The sequence below is a fragment of the Coregonus clupeaformis genome, unplaced genomic scaffold (genome assembly GCF_020615455.1).
Source record: "Coregonus clupeaformis isolate EN_2021a unplaced genomic scaffold, ASM2061545v1 scaf0025, whole genome shotgun sequence".
In the NCBI taxonomy this organism is placed as follows: Eukaryota; Metazoa; Chordata; class Actinopteri; order Salmoniformes; family Salmonidae; genus Coregonus; species Coregonus clupeaformis.
In genome coordinates this window covers 154,371-174,694 of record NW_025533480.1, presented here as the reverse complement: position 1 = coordinate 174,694, position 20,324 = coordinate 154,371, and the positions used below count along the sequence as shown (strand labels likewise).

At 46.5% G+C, this 20,324-nt stretch overlaps 1 protein-coding gene across 3 annotated transcripts in view; it reads left to right on the top strand.

The window, feature by feature from the left end:
• Nucleotides 1–19,744, top strand: part of LOC121543659 (metabotropic glutamate receptor 8) — a 239,230-nt gene extending 219,486 nt beyond the window's left edge. For 2 of the 3 annotated variants that reach the window (XM_041853701.2, XM_041853703.2), the window contains 2 exons: nucleotides 16,823–17,066; nucleotides 18,977–19,744. In XM_041853701.2, the coding sequence (XP_041709635.1) occupies nucleotides 16,823–17,066; nucleotides 18,977–19,026 (294 nt within the window). In that variant the 3' untranslated portion in view covers nucleotides 19,027–19,744. Of the gene's footprint in view, nucleotides 1–16,822; nucleotides 17,071–18,976 lie in introns of all 3 variants that reach the window. The other variant, XM_041853702.2, reaches the window with a different exon arrangement.
• Nucleotides 19,745–20,324: the final 580 nt, after the last annotated feature.

Below are 20,324 nucleotides of genomic sequence, written 5' to 3'. Positions count from 1 at the left end.
ACTGGCTGCATCACCACTTGGTATGGCAACTGCTTGGCATGCGACCGTAAGGTGCTACAATGGGTAGTGCGTACGGCCCAGTATATCACTGGGGCCGAGCTCCCTGCCATCCAGGACCTCTATACCAGGAGGTGTCAGACGAAGGCCTTAAAATTTGTCAAAGACTCCAGCCATAGACTGTTCTCTCTGCTACCGCACGCAAGCGGTACCGGAGTGCCAAATCTCTACCCACACATACTACACTGACATTACAACACACACACACACACAAAAAGTACACCCATTAATATTAACGCCCCCCACACACACACACACACACACACACACACACACACACACACACACACACACACTACATACAGTCACACACACAAAAAGCACACCCATTAATATTAACGCCCCCCACACACACACACACGCACACACTACATACAGTCACACACACAAAAAGCACACCCATTAATATTAACGCCCCACACACACACACACACACACTTCCACACACTTTCACACTCTTGACATACGCTGCTGCTACTCTGTTTATTATCTACAGTATCCTGATTGCCTAGTCACTTTACCTCTACCTACATGTGCATATTAACTAAATTACCTCAACTACCTCGTACCCTTGCACATTGACTCGGTACCGGTACTCCTTGTATATAGCCTTGTAATTGTTATAGACAGTTTTTACAATCACTTTGGCACTAATTTCAGAACCTTGACGTCATTTTTCAAAACTCTAGACACAAAACTCAAAACGGTCATCACTTGTAACACAGGCTGTCCAATGTTCAAAACATTGCATTGTGCATTCATATCTTTAAAGAAATCTTGCACTTGCACAATCATTGGTTCAAAAAACAAATGTATTGTGAAATACCAATGAAACGTTAATTTAGATCACCCACACACAAGCAACCGATAGTTTAACTGTGTCATTGTTCGTACAATCATTAAATATTGTAGTACAAAATAGGTGATACATGTTTCATTATGGTACTACATGTAAATACATCCCTGTAAAAGTACTGCAGTAGTAGAGAGAATATTACAGACACAGTGGAATCATTGAACAAAATCTGAAATATATTGATGAAAAACAATACAGTACTGTAAAACATCAAATGCAGTGTTCCTCAACTTGCTTGCTTGTACTGTAAAAAGCAAAACATTGGAGTGATTACTGTACTTCTACATTTTCATCAACTCTGTCTTGTGGATTTGGCCACAGGTTCTCATCTACATCACAATGGATGTTTTCACTAGCCAAACATCTTTGAAAAAACCTTCGGACATGGCGAATCCAGGCCTGACACTGGTCTACCGTGATGTCATTACATGCGTCATCCATGGCCTGGAGAAGAGTGACTTGTTCATGAGGGCGCCCATCATAAACCTTCCATCTCCATGTGGAGAAAAATTCCTCAATCGGGTTAAGGAAAGGAGAGTATGGGGGTAAATGGTAAATACAGGGTGGTAAATTGTGCATGGGCCTGAAACCATGCTTGCACCATATGAGCATGGTGGAACCTGACATTATCCCACACAATGACATAGGTCACGCCATCAGCTCTACAGATCTGATTGAGCTCATTAAGGAAGGTTACAAGGAGAGCTGCATTATATGATCCAATACGAGGTCTGCGTCCCACCACACCATCTTCTGATATAGCCGCACACATGGTAATGTTGGCCCCACGTTGTCCAGGTACTTGGATGGTTGCCCGCTGGCCAATGAAATTCCGACCTCTCCTCCTTCTCTTGGCCAGGCTAAAGCCTGCCTCATCCAAATATATGAATTTGTGATGGTTGTCATCAGCATCAAGCTCCATCACCCTCTAAAAATACATTTTGGAAAGAGATTTACTGATTACTGTACAATGTAGAATTATTAGGGAATTTTATTACAACAGCCATCTAGAAACTGAACATACCTGAACATACTCAGTCCTCATTTGCTTCACTCTGTCTGCATTTCTTTCAAAAGGCACACGGTATAGTTGTTTTAAAGACACCTGGTGCCTTTTCAGCATGCGTGCAATAGTCGGCAAACTTATGGATTCCACATTGTTAAACATGTCTTCATTGTCCAAGATATGCTAGCAAATTTCTGTAAGGCGAATATCATTTCTGGCCCGAACCAAATCGACCACAGCCTGCTCTTGTTGGTCAGTCAGAATTTTGCCTCTGCCTCCCCTATTTGGCCTAGTCTCAATTCTACAGGGAACATTACAGTAAGAAGACACTTGGTCACATCACCTACTCTGTGTCACACATTGATATGCAGTCATTTGACAATTGAGAGTAGCATCATGTTTAGTGCATGCTGACGACTTACCGGTTCTCATTGCGGAAAGTTCTGATTATTGAGGCCACGGTTGACCTTCTGAGGTTTGGTTGTATCATTGTAGCCGCCTCAGTCATTGTCATGCCATAATTTATGACATGGTCTACAACTATTGCTCGGATTTCATTGGACACTCTTTGCTGTTGCTGCCGCTGTCTTGGTCCGTGGCTTTGTCCTCTACCACGTTCCCCCACACCTCTCAAACGAGGCCCACGACCACCTCTCAGAAGGGGTGCTTGTCCCCTGCCATTCCTTTGACCAACACGTCTTCCTCCCACCACTGCTTGACCTCTATTGTGACCTGGATCACCTGCCGGCTCCATGTTACAGTACGTATCGCTATGTTGTTGCAAGTGGATCCCAATCAATTCTTTATATACTCGTTCCACAATGTGAACTCAATCATCAGTAACGAGTTGGCAGAATTGGACAAGCAATTACAAGGGCCTGCATCCATACAGTGCAGTACTGTCAATACTGTAAATAGTCTGAAAAGGTGGTACATGGGACCATAGAAACGATGTCTGATTAAGAATGATGATTAAATATTACATCCATAGATAATGTAGTCTAATTGGTTCATGCTCCACGCTAATTGGTGACAATGAATCTCGTTATCTTGAAACTTTCATGATCTAAACATGGAATATTGTTTGTCTGTTTCCATACAACTATGCATTAAGAGTAATGCAACAGTTACTTATCATTTTGAGCAGTTGTATCAATTGATAGTTGGATAATTGTAATGAAATGAATAGACATTTTGACTCATCTGAAATGTAATGTGTGAATTGCCTTTTGAAATAGTAGTACTTTGATGTTAAGTTGTGTCATATTGAACAGGTGATTTTTGTTAAATGAACAAATGATCTTAGTTTTATGTGTATTGTATCCAAGCAATTGAAAAAAGTGTTAGAGTTTTGAAAAATTTGCATTTTGATCATTGGTTGTGAGTTTTGTGTTTAGAGTTTTGAAAAATGACGTCAAGGTTCTGAAATTAGTGCCAAAGTGATTGTAAAAAACTATTTTATTACTATTTCCTTTTTTTATTTAGCAAATTGTTCGTACTTTTTAACTCTGCATTGTTGGGAAAGTGCTCGTAAGTAACCCTATCACAGTCTACACATGTTGTATTCGGCACGTGACAAATAAAATTAGATTTGATTGATTTGACATACCTCTCTCTCTCTCTCTAACACTTCATCATATCACCCACACAGCGCTGTGGGGTCAGAGCGGACATATTTTGTACTTAGTTCAGTCAAGGAGAAAATACATCTCCTTAATGCAACATCTCCTCTCTCTCTGTGCTTTGAGCTTGTTGTAGCCAACTACAGCCGTCCATGTTGGTAATTCCATGGTCTGGAGCGTTTACATTTCTTGGCTCCCTCCATTGCTTTGGTCATGATGAGTACATGTGAGAGTGTACATTATATACTGTAGTAGTACATGTGACAGCTTACGTACATATGTAGTAGTACACGTGAAAGTATAGGCTATTTAATTGTTAGAGCGTATGTAACAGTACGTGACAACATATTTAATATTACATGTCAGATTGTGCATAGTAGCGTGAGAGCACATGTAATGGTGAATGTATTGTTGTATCAATCAGGCCTGAGAGCAACCAGGTTTACTAATAGAGTTTGTAGCATTACAACCCCAGGGAGAGTACTACTACTGACACATAACACTGAAATGCCACTACAAGCTGCATGAAGCTGGGAGCAATGAAGTGTGTGTGTGCATACGTGTGTGTGTGTCTGTGCGCACGTGCATCTGTGCATGTGTGTGTGTATGCATGCATGTGTCACAGACCTTTGTTGACAGCTTGAACAGGCTGGCTGGAGAAGTAGGCGTCCTGATGAGGGACAATACGTGTTGAGGAGGAGTGCCCTTCTGCACAGTAATCTGTTGTTCAATAGGGACTGAGTGCACTTGAAACGCACAGTCCCTTTCTCCCACTCCCCTTATGGTAATGGCCATGTGATGGAGAAGCTTAACACACTGTCCAAGGGAACACACTATAGACAATTGAGACAACCTCTATACCCTAGTGTCTGTATAAACATACACTTCATTGTTGATGTTGATATAATCTTATGGTCATATGATGTGATTGACATCTGTGTCTAGACAGAGGTTGCACAAATAGATGCCATGCACTTACCATGTGTAGAGGGTTCAGCTTCTGTAGTGTAAAAAGTGAAGAGTTTAAATTACATCACATATTAAGAAACTCTCAATAGTAGTTGCACAGAAAATTGGCCAGTGTTACATAGTGTTGATTTTTCAGTGTAACATTTCTAGTCTCTAAGTGTTTAATTAACACTCATTGGTGTAGAAGAACCCCATTGGTGTAAAAAACCCAAGTCTCTCATTATCATATTTCCCAGCATGCTGTATTGCAGGTTGATAGTTTGTTTCAATATCTTTTTGCAAGTACATTGATTCATTAATTAACCTTATTGTCACGGTTTACTAAGCCAGAACCCAGAAGCAGACCAGGACAAGGTAAATTGAAACAAAGGTGAGTGTTTATTTAATAGATCCACGAGTGAGGCTGAATAATCCAGGGAACAGAGCGGGTGGCGTGGATGGGTTGTTGAGGGTGCAGTGGTAGGTCCAGTAATGGCTCGGCAGCCGCCGACCATCAGGCAGAGGTTGGGTGAAGGTTCCGGGTGAGTGACTGCAGATAGAACAAAACGGAGGTAAGTATACAGCAAGTCAAAAAGGTGCAAAACAACAAAACTAACGCTAGAAGTTCCAAGGCTGATACACGGACAGACATACTGTTCATGGCTAACGATCCGGCAGGGAATGGATGTTAGGACAGAGCCTAAGAAGGGTGATGATCAGGACCAGGTGTGCAGATTGCTGATGGGATGCAGGTGCGGAAATCAAGAGAGCTCCCGCCTAGCAACGTTGCCCGGCAACCAGGCAGGGAGCGTTTCCAGAACCCTCGGGAAACTGGAGATCCCGAGCAGAAAAACTAATACCCAGACAGAAACCGACTCAGACTGCAGGGATCGTTACAGTACCCCCCCTCCGCCACGCCACCGGGCGGACTCCCGGAGCGCCAGGATGGAGGCGGTAGAAGTCACGAATGAGGTCAGCATCTAGGATCTGTCGCCGCGGAATCCAACTCCTCTCTTCAGGACCATACCCCTCCCAGTCCACGAGATACTGGAAACCCCGGCCCCGCCGTCTGGAATCCATGATGCGTCGCACCGTGTAGGCAGGACCACCTCCGATCATCCGAGGAGGAGGAGGAGGAGGCGGAGGAGGCAACAGAGGACTGAGGAGAACAGGCTTGAGGCAGGAGACATGAAAGGTGGGATGGACTCTGAGCGTCCTCGGTAGTTTGAGTCGAACTGCCACCGGATTGATCACCTTCTCCACCACAAACGGACCAATGAACTCGGTAACAACTTCCTAGACTCAGTCCGTAAAGGAGATCCCGTGTGGCCAACCAGACCCTATCTCCGATGGTATAGGTGGGAGGCGGGGATCCGGCGACGATTCGCCTGGAGCTGATACCGGTCCGAAACTCTAAGGAGTGCCTTTCTGGCCCGATGCCAGGTCCGGTGGCAAGCAACGAATATGGGCCTGAACAGAGGGCACTGAGAGCTCCTTCTCCTGAGAAGGGAACAAGGGGAGGTTGGTAGCCATACAGGCACTGGAAGGGAGACATCCCAGTGGCAGATGTAGGGGAGAGTATTGTGGGCATACTCAACCCAAGGCAACTGAGAGACCCAGGAGGTGGGGTTGGAGGAGACAAGGCAGCGTAGCGTGGATTCCATCTTCTGGTTGGCTCTCTCCGCCTGACCATTAGATTGGGGGTGAAAACCAGATGTGAGGCTGACTGTAGCTCCAATGGCCAAACAGAAGGACTTCCAGACAGCAGAGGTAAACTGAGGGCCACGGTCGGAAACGATATCACTGGGCAAACCGTGGACCCTGAAAACCTCCCTAACCAGGATCTCGGACGTCTCCGAGGCAGAGGGAAGCTTGGCAATAGGCACAAAGTGGGCGAACTTGCTGAATCTGTCCACGATAGTCAGAACGACCGTGTTTCCCTCAGAAGCGGGCAACCCAGTGACAAAGTCCAGGGCCAGATGCGACCATGGTCGCGGGGAATAGGAAGGGGGTGAAGTAGTCCAGAGCTGGGCCGATTGGTACTCTTATTCTGCGCACACACTGGACAGGCAGCAACATAACCCCGAGTATCCTCGGCCATGGCAGGCCACCAAAAACGTCTGCGAAGAAACGCCATCGTCCGAGCCACGCCAGGGTGACAAGCCATCTTGCTGGCGTGGGACCATTTGAGGACAGCAGGACGAACCGACTCAGGCACAAACAACCGACCGGGTGGACCGTTACGGGGACCGGGCTGCGTCCGAAGGGCCGCCATCACCTCCTCCTCAATCTTCCACCTAACAGCTCCCACGACGCAGTTCGGGGGAGAATTGTCTCGGTCTTGGACCCACTCTCCTCCGTCTTGGAGAACATCCGGGACAAGGCGTTCGCCTTGCCGTTCTTAGATCCAGGTCGGAACGTCAGGGAAAAATTGAATCGTCCGAAAAAACAACGCCCACCTGGCCTGACGGGAGTTGAGACGTCTAGCCGATTGCACGTAAGCAAGATTCTTGTGGTCAGTCCAGACAATAAACGGTTGCTCCGCCCCTCCAACCAGTGGCGCCACTCCTCCAAGGCAAGTTTCACCGCGAGAAGCTCCCGGTTACCCACATCGTAATTCCTCTCCGCAGGCGAAAGGCGACGAGAGTAGTAGGCGCAGGGATGGAGTTTACTGTCCGTGGAGCATCGCTGCGACAGGATGGCGCCAACTCCCACATCAGACGCGTCCACTTCAACGGCGAACTGACGGGCCGTGTCCGGTTGAGAGAGAATCGGTGCGTTGGTGAATCGCCTCTTCAAATCCAGAAACGCCGATCCGCCTCCGGATTCCACTTGAAGATCCTGATACTGGAAGTCAAGGCAGTTAACGGAGCGGCCACACGGCTGTAATCCCGGATGAATCTGCGGTAGAAATTCGCAAACCCCAAAAATCTCTGGAGCTGCAATCTCGTACCGGGCTGGGCCCATTCCAGAACCGCTCTAACCTTCTCCTGGTCCATCCTAATCTCTCCCCTGGAGATGATGTACCCGAGAAAGGATGTCGTGTGGGCGTGAAACTCGCACTTCTCGGCCTTCACGAACAGGCGATTCTCCAACAATCGCTGCAGAACCTGCCGGACATGCTGGACGTGGTCGGAAGGTTCCTTCGAGAAGATCAGAATGTCATCCAGGTAAACAAACACAAAGAGACCGATCATATCTCTCAGGACGTCGTTCACCATACTCTGGAATACCGCTGGAGCATTGGTCAGTCCAAACGGCATCACCTGATACTCGAAGTGACCCATCGGTGTATTGAAACCCGTCAACCACTCGTCCCCCTCTCTGATCCGGACCATGTGATACGCATTGCGTAGGTCTAGCTTGGTGAACACCGTAGCACCCTGTAAGAGTCGAAGGCAGAACTCATCAAGGGCAGGGGATACTTGTTCTTGACCGTGATGTCATTCAACCCCCGATAATCAATACACGGTCGAAGAGAGCCATCCTTCTTACCCACAAAGAAGAATCCTGCCCCAGGGGTGATGACGAGGACGAACGAGACCAGCAGCTAGGGACTCCTTGATGTAGGTCTCCAAAGCCTCACGTTCAGGTCGGGAGATACTGTATAACCTTCCCTTGGGGTAGACAGCTCCAGGGAACAGGTTGATGGCACAATCATATGGTCGGTGGGGAGGGAGTGACAGAGCCTTCTGCTTACTGAACACTTCCCCCAAATCGTGATATGTCTCGGGAACCAGGGACAAATCTGGGGGTTTAGCCTCAATCACCTGACTGGGAACCGAATGGGGACAGGCAGTCTTGAGACAGTTAGCATGACAATCAAGGCTCCAACTCGTTACCTTGCCCGTCACCCAATCGAACGTGGGATTGTGTTCCTTCAGCCAGGGGTATCCAAGGACCAGAGGAACATGGGAAGACGGCAGAATGAAGAATGAAATCATCTCCGAATGATTCCCCGACAACAGCATCTTAACCGGTTCAGTCCTCATCGTGGATACGTGCCAGACTACTGCCGTTCAGAGTGGTCGCTTCAATGGCTTCCGGCAATTGCTCCTTGGAAAGCCCCAGCTGTTCCACCAACTCGGCATCAAGAAAGCTTCCATCGGCACCTGAATCGATAAAAGCGTTAATCGCTAAGCTCTGATTCCTGTTCATAAGGGTAGCCGGAAACGGGGTCTGACAGAGGTATTGAGAGGTCAAAACTGGCTCGCTAAAAGTCCTCCCAACTTTAGCGAGCCGCGCAGTTTGACGACCGCCGGGAACAGGTGGCGAGGTAATGTCCCAAACCACCACAGTAGAGGCAACAGTTAGTCCTACGTCTGAGTTGGCGTTCCTCCTTGGTTAACCCGTGCCGCCCTACTTGCATTGGTTCAGAATCGGGAGACAGGACCTCTCCACTAATCCTGTGTGGTGGACGATGATCGACGTATTCTGGTCCAATCCCCGACCCGACTGGAACCTGAGAAGCTGATCGATTGGACGGAACCCATTGCTTCTCCCTCCTTCGCTCTCGGACTCGATTATCCACCCGAATAGACAAGGCTACCAAGCTGTCCAGGTCACTAGGCTCCGGATAGGAGATCAACTCATCCTTGAGCTGCTCCGACAGACCCTGGTAAAAGGCCGCTTGCAGAGACTCCTCATTCCACCCACTCTCCACAGCCAACGTCTTGAACTCGATCACGAAGTCGGCCACGCTGCGAGTTCCTTGGTGAAGCGAAAACAGGCGCCTAGCTGCGTCCCTCCCTCGGACGGAATGGTCGAAGAGCTTCCTCATCTCGGCCGTGAACCCCTGGTATGAAGCCATGCAGGGTCTTGTCGTTCCCAAACGGCTGAAGCCCACTCCAGCGCTCGACCACGCAGCAACTCAATCACAAAGGCTATCCTAGCCTTGTCTGTGGCATAAGAGTAGGGCTGTAGATCGAACACTAACCCACACTGCATAAGGAAAGAACGGCATCTTCCCAGCTCCCCCTCATATTTATCCGGCGTCGGAACCTTGGGCTCACGGAAGGACACAGCTCCAGAAGCGGCAGGCGAGATGGGTGAAACCGGTAGTGGATCCTCCACCGGAAACTTGCGCTGGTTCTGGACCTCCGTCAGACCGGTAGAAAGGTTCCGAACTGCCGACGCGATCTCCTGTAGCTCCGTGCTATGATGGCCCAACATCTTCTCCTGATGGGTAATGGCATGGCGAACAGAGTCCAGGTCCGCTGGGTTCATTACTGGCCGGATCGTTCTGTCACGGTTTACTAAGCCAGAACCCAGAAGCAGACCAGGACAAGGTAAATTGAAACAAAGGTGTGTGTTTATTTAATAGATCCACGAGTGAGGCTGAATAATCCAGGGAACAGAGCGGGTGGCGTGGATGGGTTGTTGAGGGTGCAGTGGTAGGTCCAGTAATGGCTCGGCAGCCGCGACCATCAGGCAGAGGTTGGGTGAAGGTTCCGGGTGAGTGACTGCAGATAGAACAAAACGGAGGTAAGTATACAGCAAGTCAAAAAGGTGCAAAACAACAAAACTAACGCTAGAAGTTCCAAGGCTGATACACGGACAGACATACTGTTCATGGCTAACGATCCGGCAGGGAATGGATGTTAGGACAGAGCCTAAGAAGGGTGATGATCAGGACCAGGTGTGCAGATTGCTGATGGGATGCAGGTGCGGAAATCAAGAGAGCTCCCGCCTAGCAACGTTGCCCGGCAACCAGGCAGGGAGCGTTCCAGAACCCTCGGGAAACTGGAGATCCCGAGCAGAAAAACTAATACCCAGACAGAAACCGACTCAGACTGCAGGGATCGTTACACTTATGCTACTCAAATATAAATAATATAAATTTTTCTAAACTAATCCAATCTGTTACTTGGATTTATTGCACCCGTTACTGAAAGGATTGTTATAGTTTAGATGGTTTAGGTAGTGTCATAGCTTAGCCTTCCCAACCTGTTGGTCATTCTTAATGCAGGTTGCTGGTAAATAAAACTTCACAATGTTGGACATCCCCACTCTGGCTGGATTCCAATGGGAATTTCGCTTCACTTTGCAAGCCAGCATAATGTGACTTGCAGGCCTGATGTGGCTGTAAACCATGCATTTCATGCCACTGTATTATGGTAAAACTAGGCCTTCAAAATAAGGCCTTATAAAATATGTGTTTTATTGTCTTATAAAACTGAAAATGGATGAATGACCCCAGTCAGTCCCAGCAGCAGCAGAGTAACAACACAGGGGTTTAAGTGATGGTTATGGATGGAGGTAATAACATAAAGCCTAGTCTATTGACTTCTCTAAAGACAACTACATACCATAGGATGGAGAGCAGTGGTGGCTAGCAGAGTGGAGCTAATCACCCTCTTCTCTGTGACTTTGGTAGAGGCCGCAAATATACACACAGTTCACAGCGGGTCAGCCCCACTAAAACACATATTTTCCATTTCCTCCTACCATACCTGCACAGCAAGGGAGAGATGGAGGGATGGAGGGGAGATGGGAGGGAGGGAGGGAGGGAGGGAGAAAGACAGAAAAAGAGAGGGAGAGAGGGAGAGTATGTGTGTGTGTGTGTGTGTGTGTGTGTGTGTGTGTGTGTGTGTGTGTGTGTGTGTGTGTGTGTGTGTGTGTGTGTGTGTGTGTGTGTGTGTGTGTGTGTGTGTGTGTGTGTGTGTTTGTGTGTGTTTGCGTGCGCGTGTGGCTGTACAGCTAACATCTGCTGGGTGGATCCTCCCTGCTTTCAGCAGAGTGTAATGGAGTCTGCTATCTTCAGACCTGCTGCTGCTTTTATAATGGAGGGCTTAGTGCTCTGAGGAATGCCTCTCTTGCTCTTTTTTTTCTTTCTTGGTCTCAGTTTTTTCTCTCTTTCTCCCTCTTTTACTGTCTTTCTACCTCTGTCTTTTTCATTCTCCCCATCTCTCCCCCTTTCCTTTCTCTCTTTCTCTATCTTTCTCCCCTCTCCCTCCTCCCCTCTCTTTCTCTGCTCCCTTCCCCTCTCTTTCTCTCTTTCTCTGACAACAATTCTCATCGGAGGAGATCTCTCTGTATGTGCACACCGTCCTGTCAGTGCTCTGCTCTCTCTGCCCACGTTCACCCAGGACTCCTTCTGCTGTAATCTACAGCTGTAGCTGCTCTATATCCTATTAAAGTAGATAACACAGACCGTTGTGAAGATAAACTCAGATCAAATATTAGGAGTTGAGTGTCCATGTCGTTGGATGAGCATTTAATGAGTCAATGAAGAGGGAATTGGGGCAAATCCCAAATGGCAGCCTATTCTCTACATATAGTGCACCAAAAGTATTGCTCTAAATCAAAATGTCCCTTAGTCATGCGCCGATGTCGGTGGGAGACAGTGACAGTTTGAATGAAGTGGTCGTTTTTTGGTAGGATTCTTCCCTACCTTAGTCTGTATGAGTAGCACCTACTGCATAAATGCCCAATGGTGTGTTCTCTAGCCTTATTCTCCCTGTAGGCAGCTGCTGTTGTGTTGGTACGAAATGTACTCTCCAGAGCTGATGTGAGAGGAGAGTGATGTCACAGGGACAGAGAGCTTAGTTAACAGGGTGACCTGCTATATGAGTCAAACCTAGCTGGCATTGAGGAGCTGCTCACACATAGATTCTACACTCACAGCATTCTTCCATGAGAAATTCCATCATTTGGTGTTTTGTTGATGGTGGTAGAAAACGCTGTCTCAGGCGCCGCTCCAGGTTTCCCATAAGTGTTCAACTGGGTTGAGATCTGGTGACTGAGATGGCCATGGGATATGGTTTACATCATTTTTATGCTCATCAAACCATTTAGTGATCACTCGTGCCCTGTGGATGGGGGCATTGTCATCCTATGAGGGCATAGCCATGGTAGTCAAAATATTGGCCTGCCCAGCATTTTTATTCATGACCCTAAGCATGATGGGATGTTAATTGCTTAATTAACTCAGGAACCACACCTGTGTAGAAGCACCTGCTTTGTATCCCTCATTTAGTGTTTTCATTATTTTGGCAGTTACCTGTAGCTAGCAGATTGTAACGGGCTAATATAATGCTCCATTAGGCGTTACAGGATAGGTACTGTTTGGTGTAGCATAGAGAATTTTCGATACTATCTTTGTTCTCGATTCGCCAAACATATATCTTTTAAAATGTCTGTGACCAGTTGTAGGTGGTTCATTAGAATTTTGAAAATGTTTTGCTCCATGAAGTAATTCAACAATGTGTATGCCGCCATCTTGTCTATTTCAAATCTTCTCTCATTGATTGAGACAGGTGAGTCTACCCTAAAGTGCAGCATGTCATGATGACACTCAGCTGTCTCAATCAATGAGAGAAGATTTGAAATAGACAAGATGTCAGTGTGCAGATTGTTGGATTACTTCATGAATCAAAACATGTATTTATTTTAATAACACAGTATTTTCTCAATTCAAACGAACCACCTCCAACTGGACACGGGCATTTAAGAAGATACATGTTTGGCCGAACAAAGATAGGATTGGCAAGTTAAGGTTTGTTGAAAATTCTCTGTGCTATGCCAAACAGTACCTATCCTGTTACGGCTAATGAAGTATCATATTACGCTAACGCTAGCTGACACACACTGACACACAGTTCATACTGCTGCCATGCCGAAGTCATGTCACACAGGCCTCAAGGCCTGCCTAGAGATGTGTTCCAGTCCACACCGTTAGTACATTGTCAGAGCACACTGTACACACGCATGCATATGTACACACACACACACACACACATACAGACACATAGTTGGAAATAGAGAGAATTAACAAATGTGAACGATGATGAAGGCCAGTGATGAAGATGCCTCTAGCGACTTGCTGGCCCAGCGTGATGACTCGATCACAATGTATGGCATTGTTTGAATGACAGACCATCTGTTGGCTATCATAGGGGTCAAACACCTTGTGGCAATCTCAATGAAGAGACATCCCACAGAAGTCCTAGGGTCCCTGAAGCCAGGAGAGGTGAAGACTGATGAAACTTGAATCGACAAAATTAATGTTACTGTGTGAATAAAATTGTCATGTTCGGATTGTTTCAAGAGTTAATAAAGAGCTATGAATTTTGATATGTTTCATTGTACTGTAAGTGCTATGGATTTATTGTTACAGAGAAACTGTGTTATTCTGTACGCTTGACGGCGGATAGTTCAGAGAGGAGCGACACAGATGTGTGCACTTATCATACAGTGTTGAGGTGTGGTGATTAGACTAGAGAATGTGTGAAGTGTTATGCCTTTTGTTTTAATGTTTTGGGCCATGCAAAGTGATGTTAATGAGACGATAGGAGATACTGGGAGTTGGCACTCTTGGAAGAATAAAATATTTAGATAATGTAGTTATTGGTAAACCGAACTCCTGATGTACGTTTTGTATGTCATAGTGGTAAAATGTCTATGCTGTTAAGACATAGGATATTTTGTATTATTTTTATCGCGAAGATTTCTGGTGTGTATCATCTGTTAATTGTATTCTTATGGTGTAACTGTAATAATTCTGCTTACTTTTAAATGGATACGAACCATAGTCCTCACATTTCTGAGTAATATTCCTTGAATTATTGTTTGGTGAAATGTCTAATGGTAAATGTTATTCACAATATACATAGCATATATGCTTGGTCTCTATGCTATTGTCAAGATCATCGTTAGATGAAGCGGACCAAGGCGCAGCGTGATATGCGTACATTCTTTTATTTCAGTATACAACACGAACCAAAACAAACGATACGTGAAGTCCTGGGTTGAACACAAACCTTCCGGAACAAGATCCCACAATAAACATGTGCCAACAGGCTGCATAAGTATGGTCCCCAATCAGAGACAACGAGCTACAGCTGTCTCTGATTGGGAACCACCCTGGCCAACATAGAAATACACGAACTAGAACGAAAATTATAGAAAACTAAACAAGGAAAATCCACACCCTGGCTCAACATTTAATAGCCAGGGCGTGACAGTACCCCCCCCCAAAGGCGCGGACTGCGACCGCGCCAACCAAACACAACAGGGGAGGGGCCGGGTGGGCATTCCGCCTCGGAGGCGGATCCGGCTCCGGGCGTGACCACCACACTCTCCCTACCCCCCCGTTGCGCCCTTGGTCTGGTCCCGCTGGCCGGAGCTGGACTGAACACCGGTGGAGCGGATTGCTCTGGCTCCGGCGTGGAGCAGCTGACCGGTGCCGGACCAGGCACGGACCGTGCCGGACTGACGACGCGCACCACTGGCTTGGTGCGGGGAGCAGGAACGGGCTGGACCGGGCTGACGACGCGCACCACTGGCTTGGTGCGGGGAGCAGGAACAGGCCGGACAGGGCTGATGACGCGCACCATTGGCTTGGTGCGGGGAGCAGGAACAGGCTGGACCGGGCTGGCGACGCGCACCATTTGCTTGGTGCGGGGAGCAGGAACAGGCCGGACCGGGCTGATGACGCGCACCATTGGCTTGGTGCGGGGAGCAGGAACAGGCCAGACCGGGCTGGCGACGCGCACCATTGGCTTGGTGCGGGGAGCAGGAACGGACCTGACCGGGCTGGTGACGCGCACCACAGGCTTAGTGCAGGGAGCAGGAACGGGCCTGACCGTACTGGGAACACACACCACTGGCCTTGTGCGGGAATCAGGAACGGGCCGGTCCGGACTGGTGACACACACCACTTGCTTGGTGCGAGGAGCGGGACTGGGTTTCCTCATAAACCTCCGCTCCCTCTGCTGCCTACTCAGTTCCTCTCGCCGTGCCTCCATACTCTCCTTCTCCCTCGTGACCAGTGGCCCCCGTAACCTGGCGGCCTCCTCTGCTAACCTGCCGAACCGCTCTATCGCGGCCTCCCGCTGCCTCGCCGTCCACGGTGTGAGCCCCCCCGGAAGGTTGAACACAAACCTTCCGGAACAAGATCCCACAATAAACATGTGCCAACAGGCTGCATAAGTATTTTCCCCAATCAGAGACAACGAGCTACAGCTGTCTCTGATTGGAAACCACCCTGGCCAACATAGAAATACACGAACTAGAACGAAAAACATAGAAAACTATACAAGGAAAATCCACACCCTGGCTCAACATTTAATAGTCCCCAGAGCCAGGGCGTGACAGCTATGCATCTCTGAGCCAAGGTTAACTCAATCATTAAATGGTAGGACATTGATTGCAAGATATTAGCTCCTTGTCCCTTAGCCTCTTTGCATAACGGTAAACCTAGACACGTGTATCTTATATTATTCAGAGTGGTGACGTAAGGCTCGCAACCTTGGCTATACCCACTGGATATGATTATGGGCCTATATCATTCACATGAAAATAGAGTCAGATTGATGAATGTAGTTTATTTTTATATTCAACATAATGTTTGGATAATTTCCACCACTCTACACACACACTTCAACGTCTAAGCCTTCTCTCATCTTCTTTACAGATTCTTTCATTAGAGAGGATATATTGTAACTTGGTATTACTGTCGACATGTGTAATCTGTTCACGCCTGTTCTCTCTTGGCGAGGGAGGGGGTGGGGTGGTTGATCACTGGTTTCTTTGCCTCCTCAGCGGAACGCTACGCTGGTTAGCCGGGGCTGTGTTGTGTTGTTGTGACTGAAGAAGCGTGACTGGCCATCTGCTAGCTGGGATTCCTATGCCACACTATAGTCAGGGATGGACACAGATGAGTGGCTGCGCTTTGAGAGGAATCTCTCCGATGGTGGATGGGTGTGTGTGTTTGTGTGTGTGCGTGCGTGTGTGCTTGCGCATGTTTGTGTTTATTTCTGATGAAGCCTCCACTCAGTGATACTATACAATAGGGGTTTTGTCAAGGATAATTTCTGACAAAGTACAGTAGCCAGTGTATGGTTTATATCCGTGTATGGTTTGTATCAGCGTATGGTTTATATCAGCGTATGGTTCATGTCAGCGTATGGTTTATATCAGCGTATGGTTTATATCAGCGTATGGTTTGTATCAGCGTATGGTTTGTATCAGCGTATGTTTTTTGTCAGCGTATGGTTTATGTCAGCGTATGGTTTATGTCAGCGTATGGTTTATGTCAGCGTATGGTTTATGTCAGCGTATGGTTTATGTCAGCGTATGGTTTATGTCAGCGTATGGTTTATGTCAGCGTATGGTTTATATCAGTGTCTGGTCAGTGTACAGTTGTTAGTGTTTAGTTTCTGCCAGTGTATAGTTTTAGAAAAAGGGCAACACTAGCAGAATGTCTATTTCACTTGTAGAATGGTTACAGTATATTGATGCATCTACTCTCTCGCTCTCTCTTCTACTCTCTCGCTCTCTCTTCTCCCTCTCTCCCTCCCTCCCTCGTTCCCCCCTCTCTCCCCTCTCCAGATGTACATCCAGACCACCACCCTGACCATCTCCCTCAGTCTCAGCGCCTCTGTCTCTCTGGGGATGCTGTACATGCCCAAGGTCTACGTCATCATCTTCCACCCGGAGCAGAACATCCCCAAGCGTAAACGCAGCTTCAAGGCCATCGTCACCGCCGCCACCATGTCAGGCAAGCTGCAGAAGGGAGGCGACCGGCCCAACGGAGAGGTCAAGACGGAGCTGTGTGAGAGCATGGAGACCAACAGTGAGTAAGAACACACCTTTACTAACCTATACATAATACACTTCTATATCTAATGATATACTGTATACATCTATACTAACGGTATGCATAAATACATCTACACCAGGGTTCCCCAACTGACGGCCCATGGGCTGAATTTGGCCCGCGGGTGGTTTTATTTGGTCCCCCAAGTAAAAAAAATAAATAATGTTAATTGAATTTTAATTGTTGGACATAAAAGACTGTCAAAATACCAGGAAATCATCTCCAAGTGATTTTATTTTAAGAAATCTGTTGCCAAGTATTCCCACGCATAGTAGACACGTTATCATATACAAATGTAAGCAAGGTTTGAAATGGTTATGTTTTAGTCAAATATTATATCTGTTTAGGCTTCTTGCGGTCAATTTGCAGTCTACAAATTATTTGTAATTATGTACCGGCCCCGCGACCATCCGCTCAAGAAAATATCGGCCCGCGGCTGAATCTAGTTGATGATCCTTGATCTACACTAATATAACGAATAATCTATACACTTAAAAACACTAATCTATAGATCTACACTAACACACAACTTTGATAATCTATACAACTACACTGATATAAACAACCTTTTGATAATCTCTACAACTACAGTATAACAGTAGTTACATGTCCTCCCGAGTGGCGCAGTGGTCTAAGGCACTGCATCGCAGTGCTAGCTGTACCTCTAGAGATCCTAGTTCGAATCCAGGAGACCCATGGGGCGGCGCACAATTGGCCCAGGGTAAGGGAGGGAATGGCTGGCAGGGATGTTGGTAGAGCATGGCGTTTGCAACGCCAGGTTTGTGGGTTCGATTCCCACGGGGGGCCAGTATAAGAAAAATATTATGTATCCACTAACTGTAAATCGCTCTGGATAAGAGCGTCTGCTAAATGACGTAAATGTAGGTTGGGTCCTTTTTCATATGACTCTCATTCAAATATCAGTACTTTCAATAGCGAAAATGTAATGTCTGAACTGTAAACAATGTTCTTGATAGAGCAGCTTGAGTGCCTGTTTTTTTAGCACAATTCTTTGCTTCACATACAGAGTGTTAACATGAGCTTCCCATTCAACTTAACTATGTGGAGCAGCTTACGTAAACTTCAAAGCTTTGTTGTGTGTGGAGCCAATCGTGCCTCATCAACACTACGACCTGGAATTGTTCTTCTTTCTCCAGTGGAGATTCAGAATTTTCAGTGGGTGTTTAAAACACTTATTTTATCACAGAGTTGATTTGGGTGTTCTGAGAGGTTGAGAAGGTTCTGGAATGTTTGGAGTAATTAGGCTTCATTTACTGTGTTCTGTGTTCTGAGCTGGAGCAGGTTTAACTATTTCTTCATTACAGACCTGTACGCCCAGAAGTCTCACAGTCAGCAGTTTGGTCGGCTAGAATAACACACAATAACACACATGCATGTGATCACACACGCATGCACACACACACACAACACAACACAACACATAGCACGGGTCACTGCTCATCTATTCCCTCATTGGCACAAACTGCTGACTGGACTCATACAGAGTTAAGTTTCACAAACCACAGTCTGCCTGAGGCATTATTTTCTAATACTAACTGCCTAGGGTTTGTGTTGTGTGAAGAAGAAACTGTTGGAACAGTTTTGATTCCTACAGTGTGACATATTGTCTCTTTTTTAAATCCTCCTTAACAAGGCGGGCACAGGGGACCGTCTTGACAATAGCTCAGCGCCAGCGGTCCCTGGTCGCTTAAAAACAAATGACATTTACAACCAACAGCTACAGGGGACGTGTAACATAATGGACTTGACAAAACACAGCCTCAGACCCCAGACGCATTAGTGTGCACTAATATTACTGTCAATAGGAAATATATATCCCCTGATATATTTATTCTCCTCTCTTCCCCTCTTTTCCCCTCTGGCAGCTTCATCAACTAAGACAACATATGTTAGCTACAGTAATCATGCCATCTGAACATCTGAACAGCACCAGAGTGGCGGGAGGGTCCCCAGGGGCGAGAACAGCTGAGGAGAAGAGCTGTCACTCAGACAGACAGATGACGGACTGACGGACAAATAGATGGACAGACAGACGGAGCTCCCACCGACACCGGTAACCAAGCATGAGACATTTTATATTGTTCTGACAGCATCAACCCTACAACCACCAGAGAGGCGGGACCACAAAGATCAACCACCAATCAGTGGGCTCCGTTCGCTCTCTTCCTGCAAATCACAGCACAACGGTCCTGCCATGAACTTTGAACTAACTGTGAAAAAAAAGAGACTTCAAAAATCTACTGCAGGCTCTATGGTCCAGAGAAAAAAAGGAAGAAAAAATAAGAAAAACAAAACAAAACAAAACGGTGTAAAAGTTATACATAAGGGAGATAAAAATACATTAAAAGAGTTTAAAAATTAAAAATAATTAAAAGAGAAAATAGAAGAAACTACGAGAATCGACCATGATGTTTATTGTTATTCTACTTGTAAGTATTTTTGTGGTTGTGAAGAGTTTTTCATTCTTGTCCCAGCTGTCGTGCGACCTTGCATACTCAGAAAGTTTGTCTCTTGTATCGATCGGCTAACTGGATGGGTAGCCCAGGGTTGTGAATCTGTAAATGCCCTGGTTGAAGCATGCCAGTTTTTATACAAATGATTTATTTATAATAAAGGAATGTTTTGCAAATGTGTAGATTTGTTGCTTGTGCTTTTAAGATACAATGCAGACACCAATTTTATGTTTTGGTTTATTACTATATTTATCGATTTTAAATTATGAGGACAAAGACTAAATGACATGTAACATTCCCAGTCCTGTACCCATCCCTCCCACCTGTCCCTCTAAGGTTGTTTCTGACAATCTGAATCTCTACATGTTTCCCTACACCCAAGATGGCAGATTTTCCTTTTTCTTTGCTCTCTGTATTAAACCATCAATACAGCAAATCACTTTTCCTGACACACAGCAAAACGAAGTCTTTCCGTTTTGAGCACAACACATTTCTTTCATAGATTTTTCCTGGTCTTACAGCGTTACAAACCTCTACCACTCCACCGAGGGCTGTTGTCTTCCATGCTGAAGTAGCTACTAGTGGAGAAGCTATCCGCAAGCTGGGTAGATGATGAGAAGGCAGTGTGTGTGTACCTGTTCACCAGTGTGTGTGTGCCTGTCTAAATGTAGACAGTGAGGGCCGAATCCCTCATGTTTCTGAACTAGCCTGCTACATTTCACCAAATGTCGAAATGTTAAACAATACATCAGATCTGAAA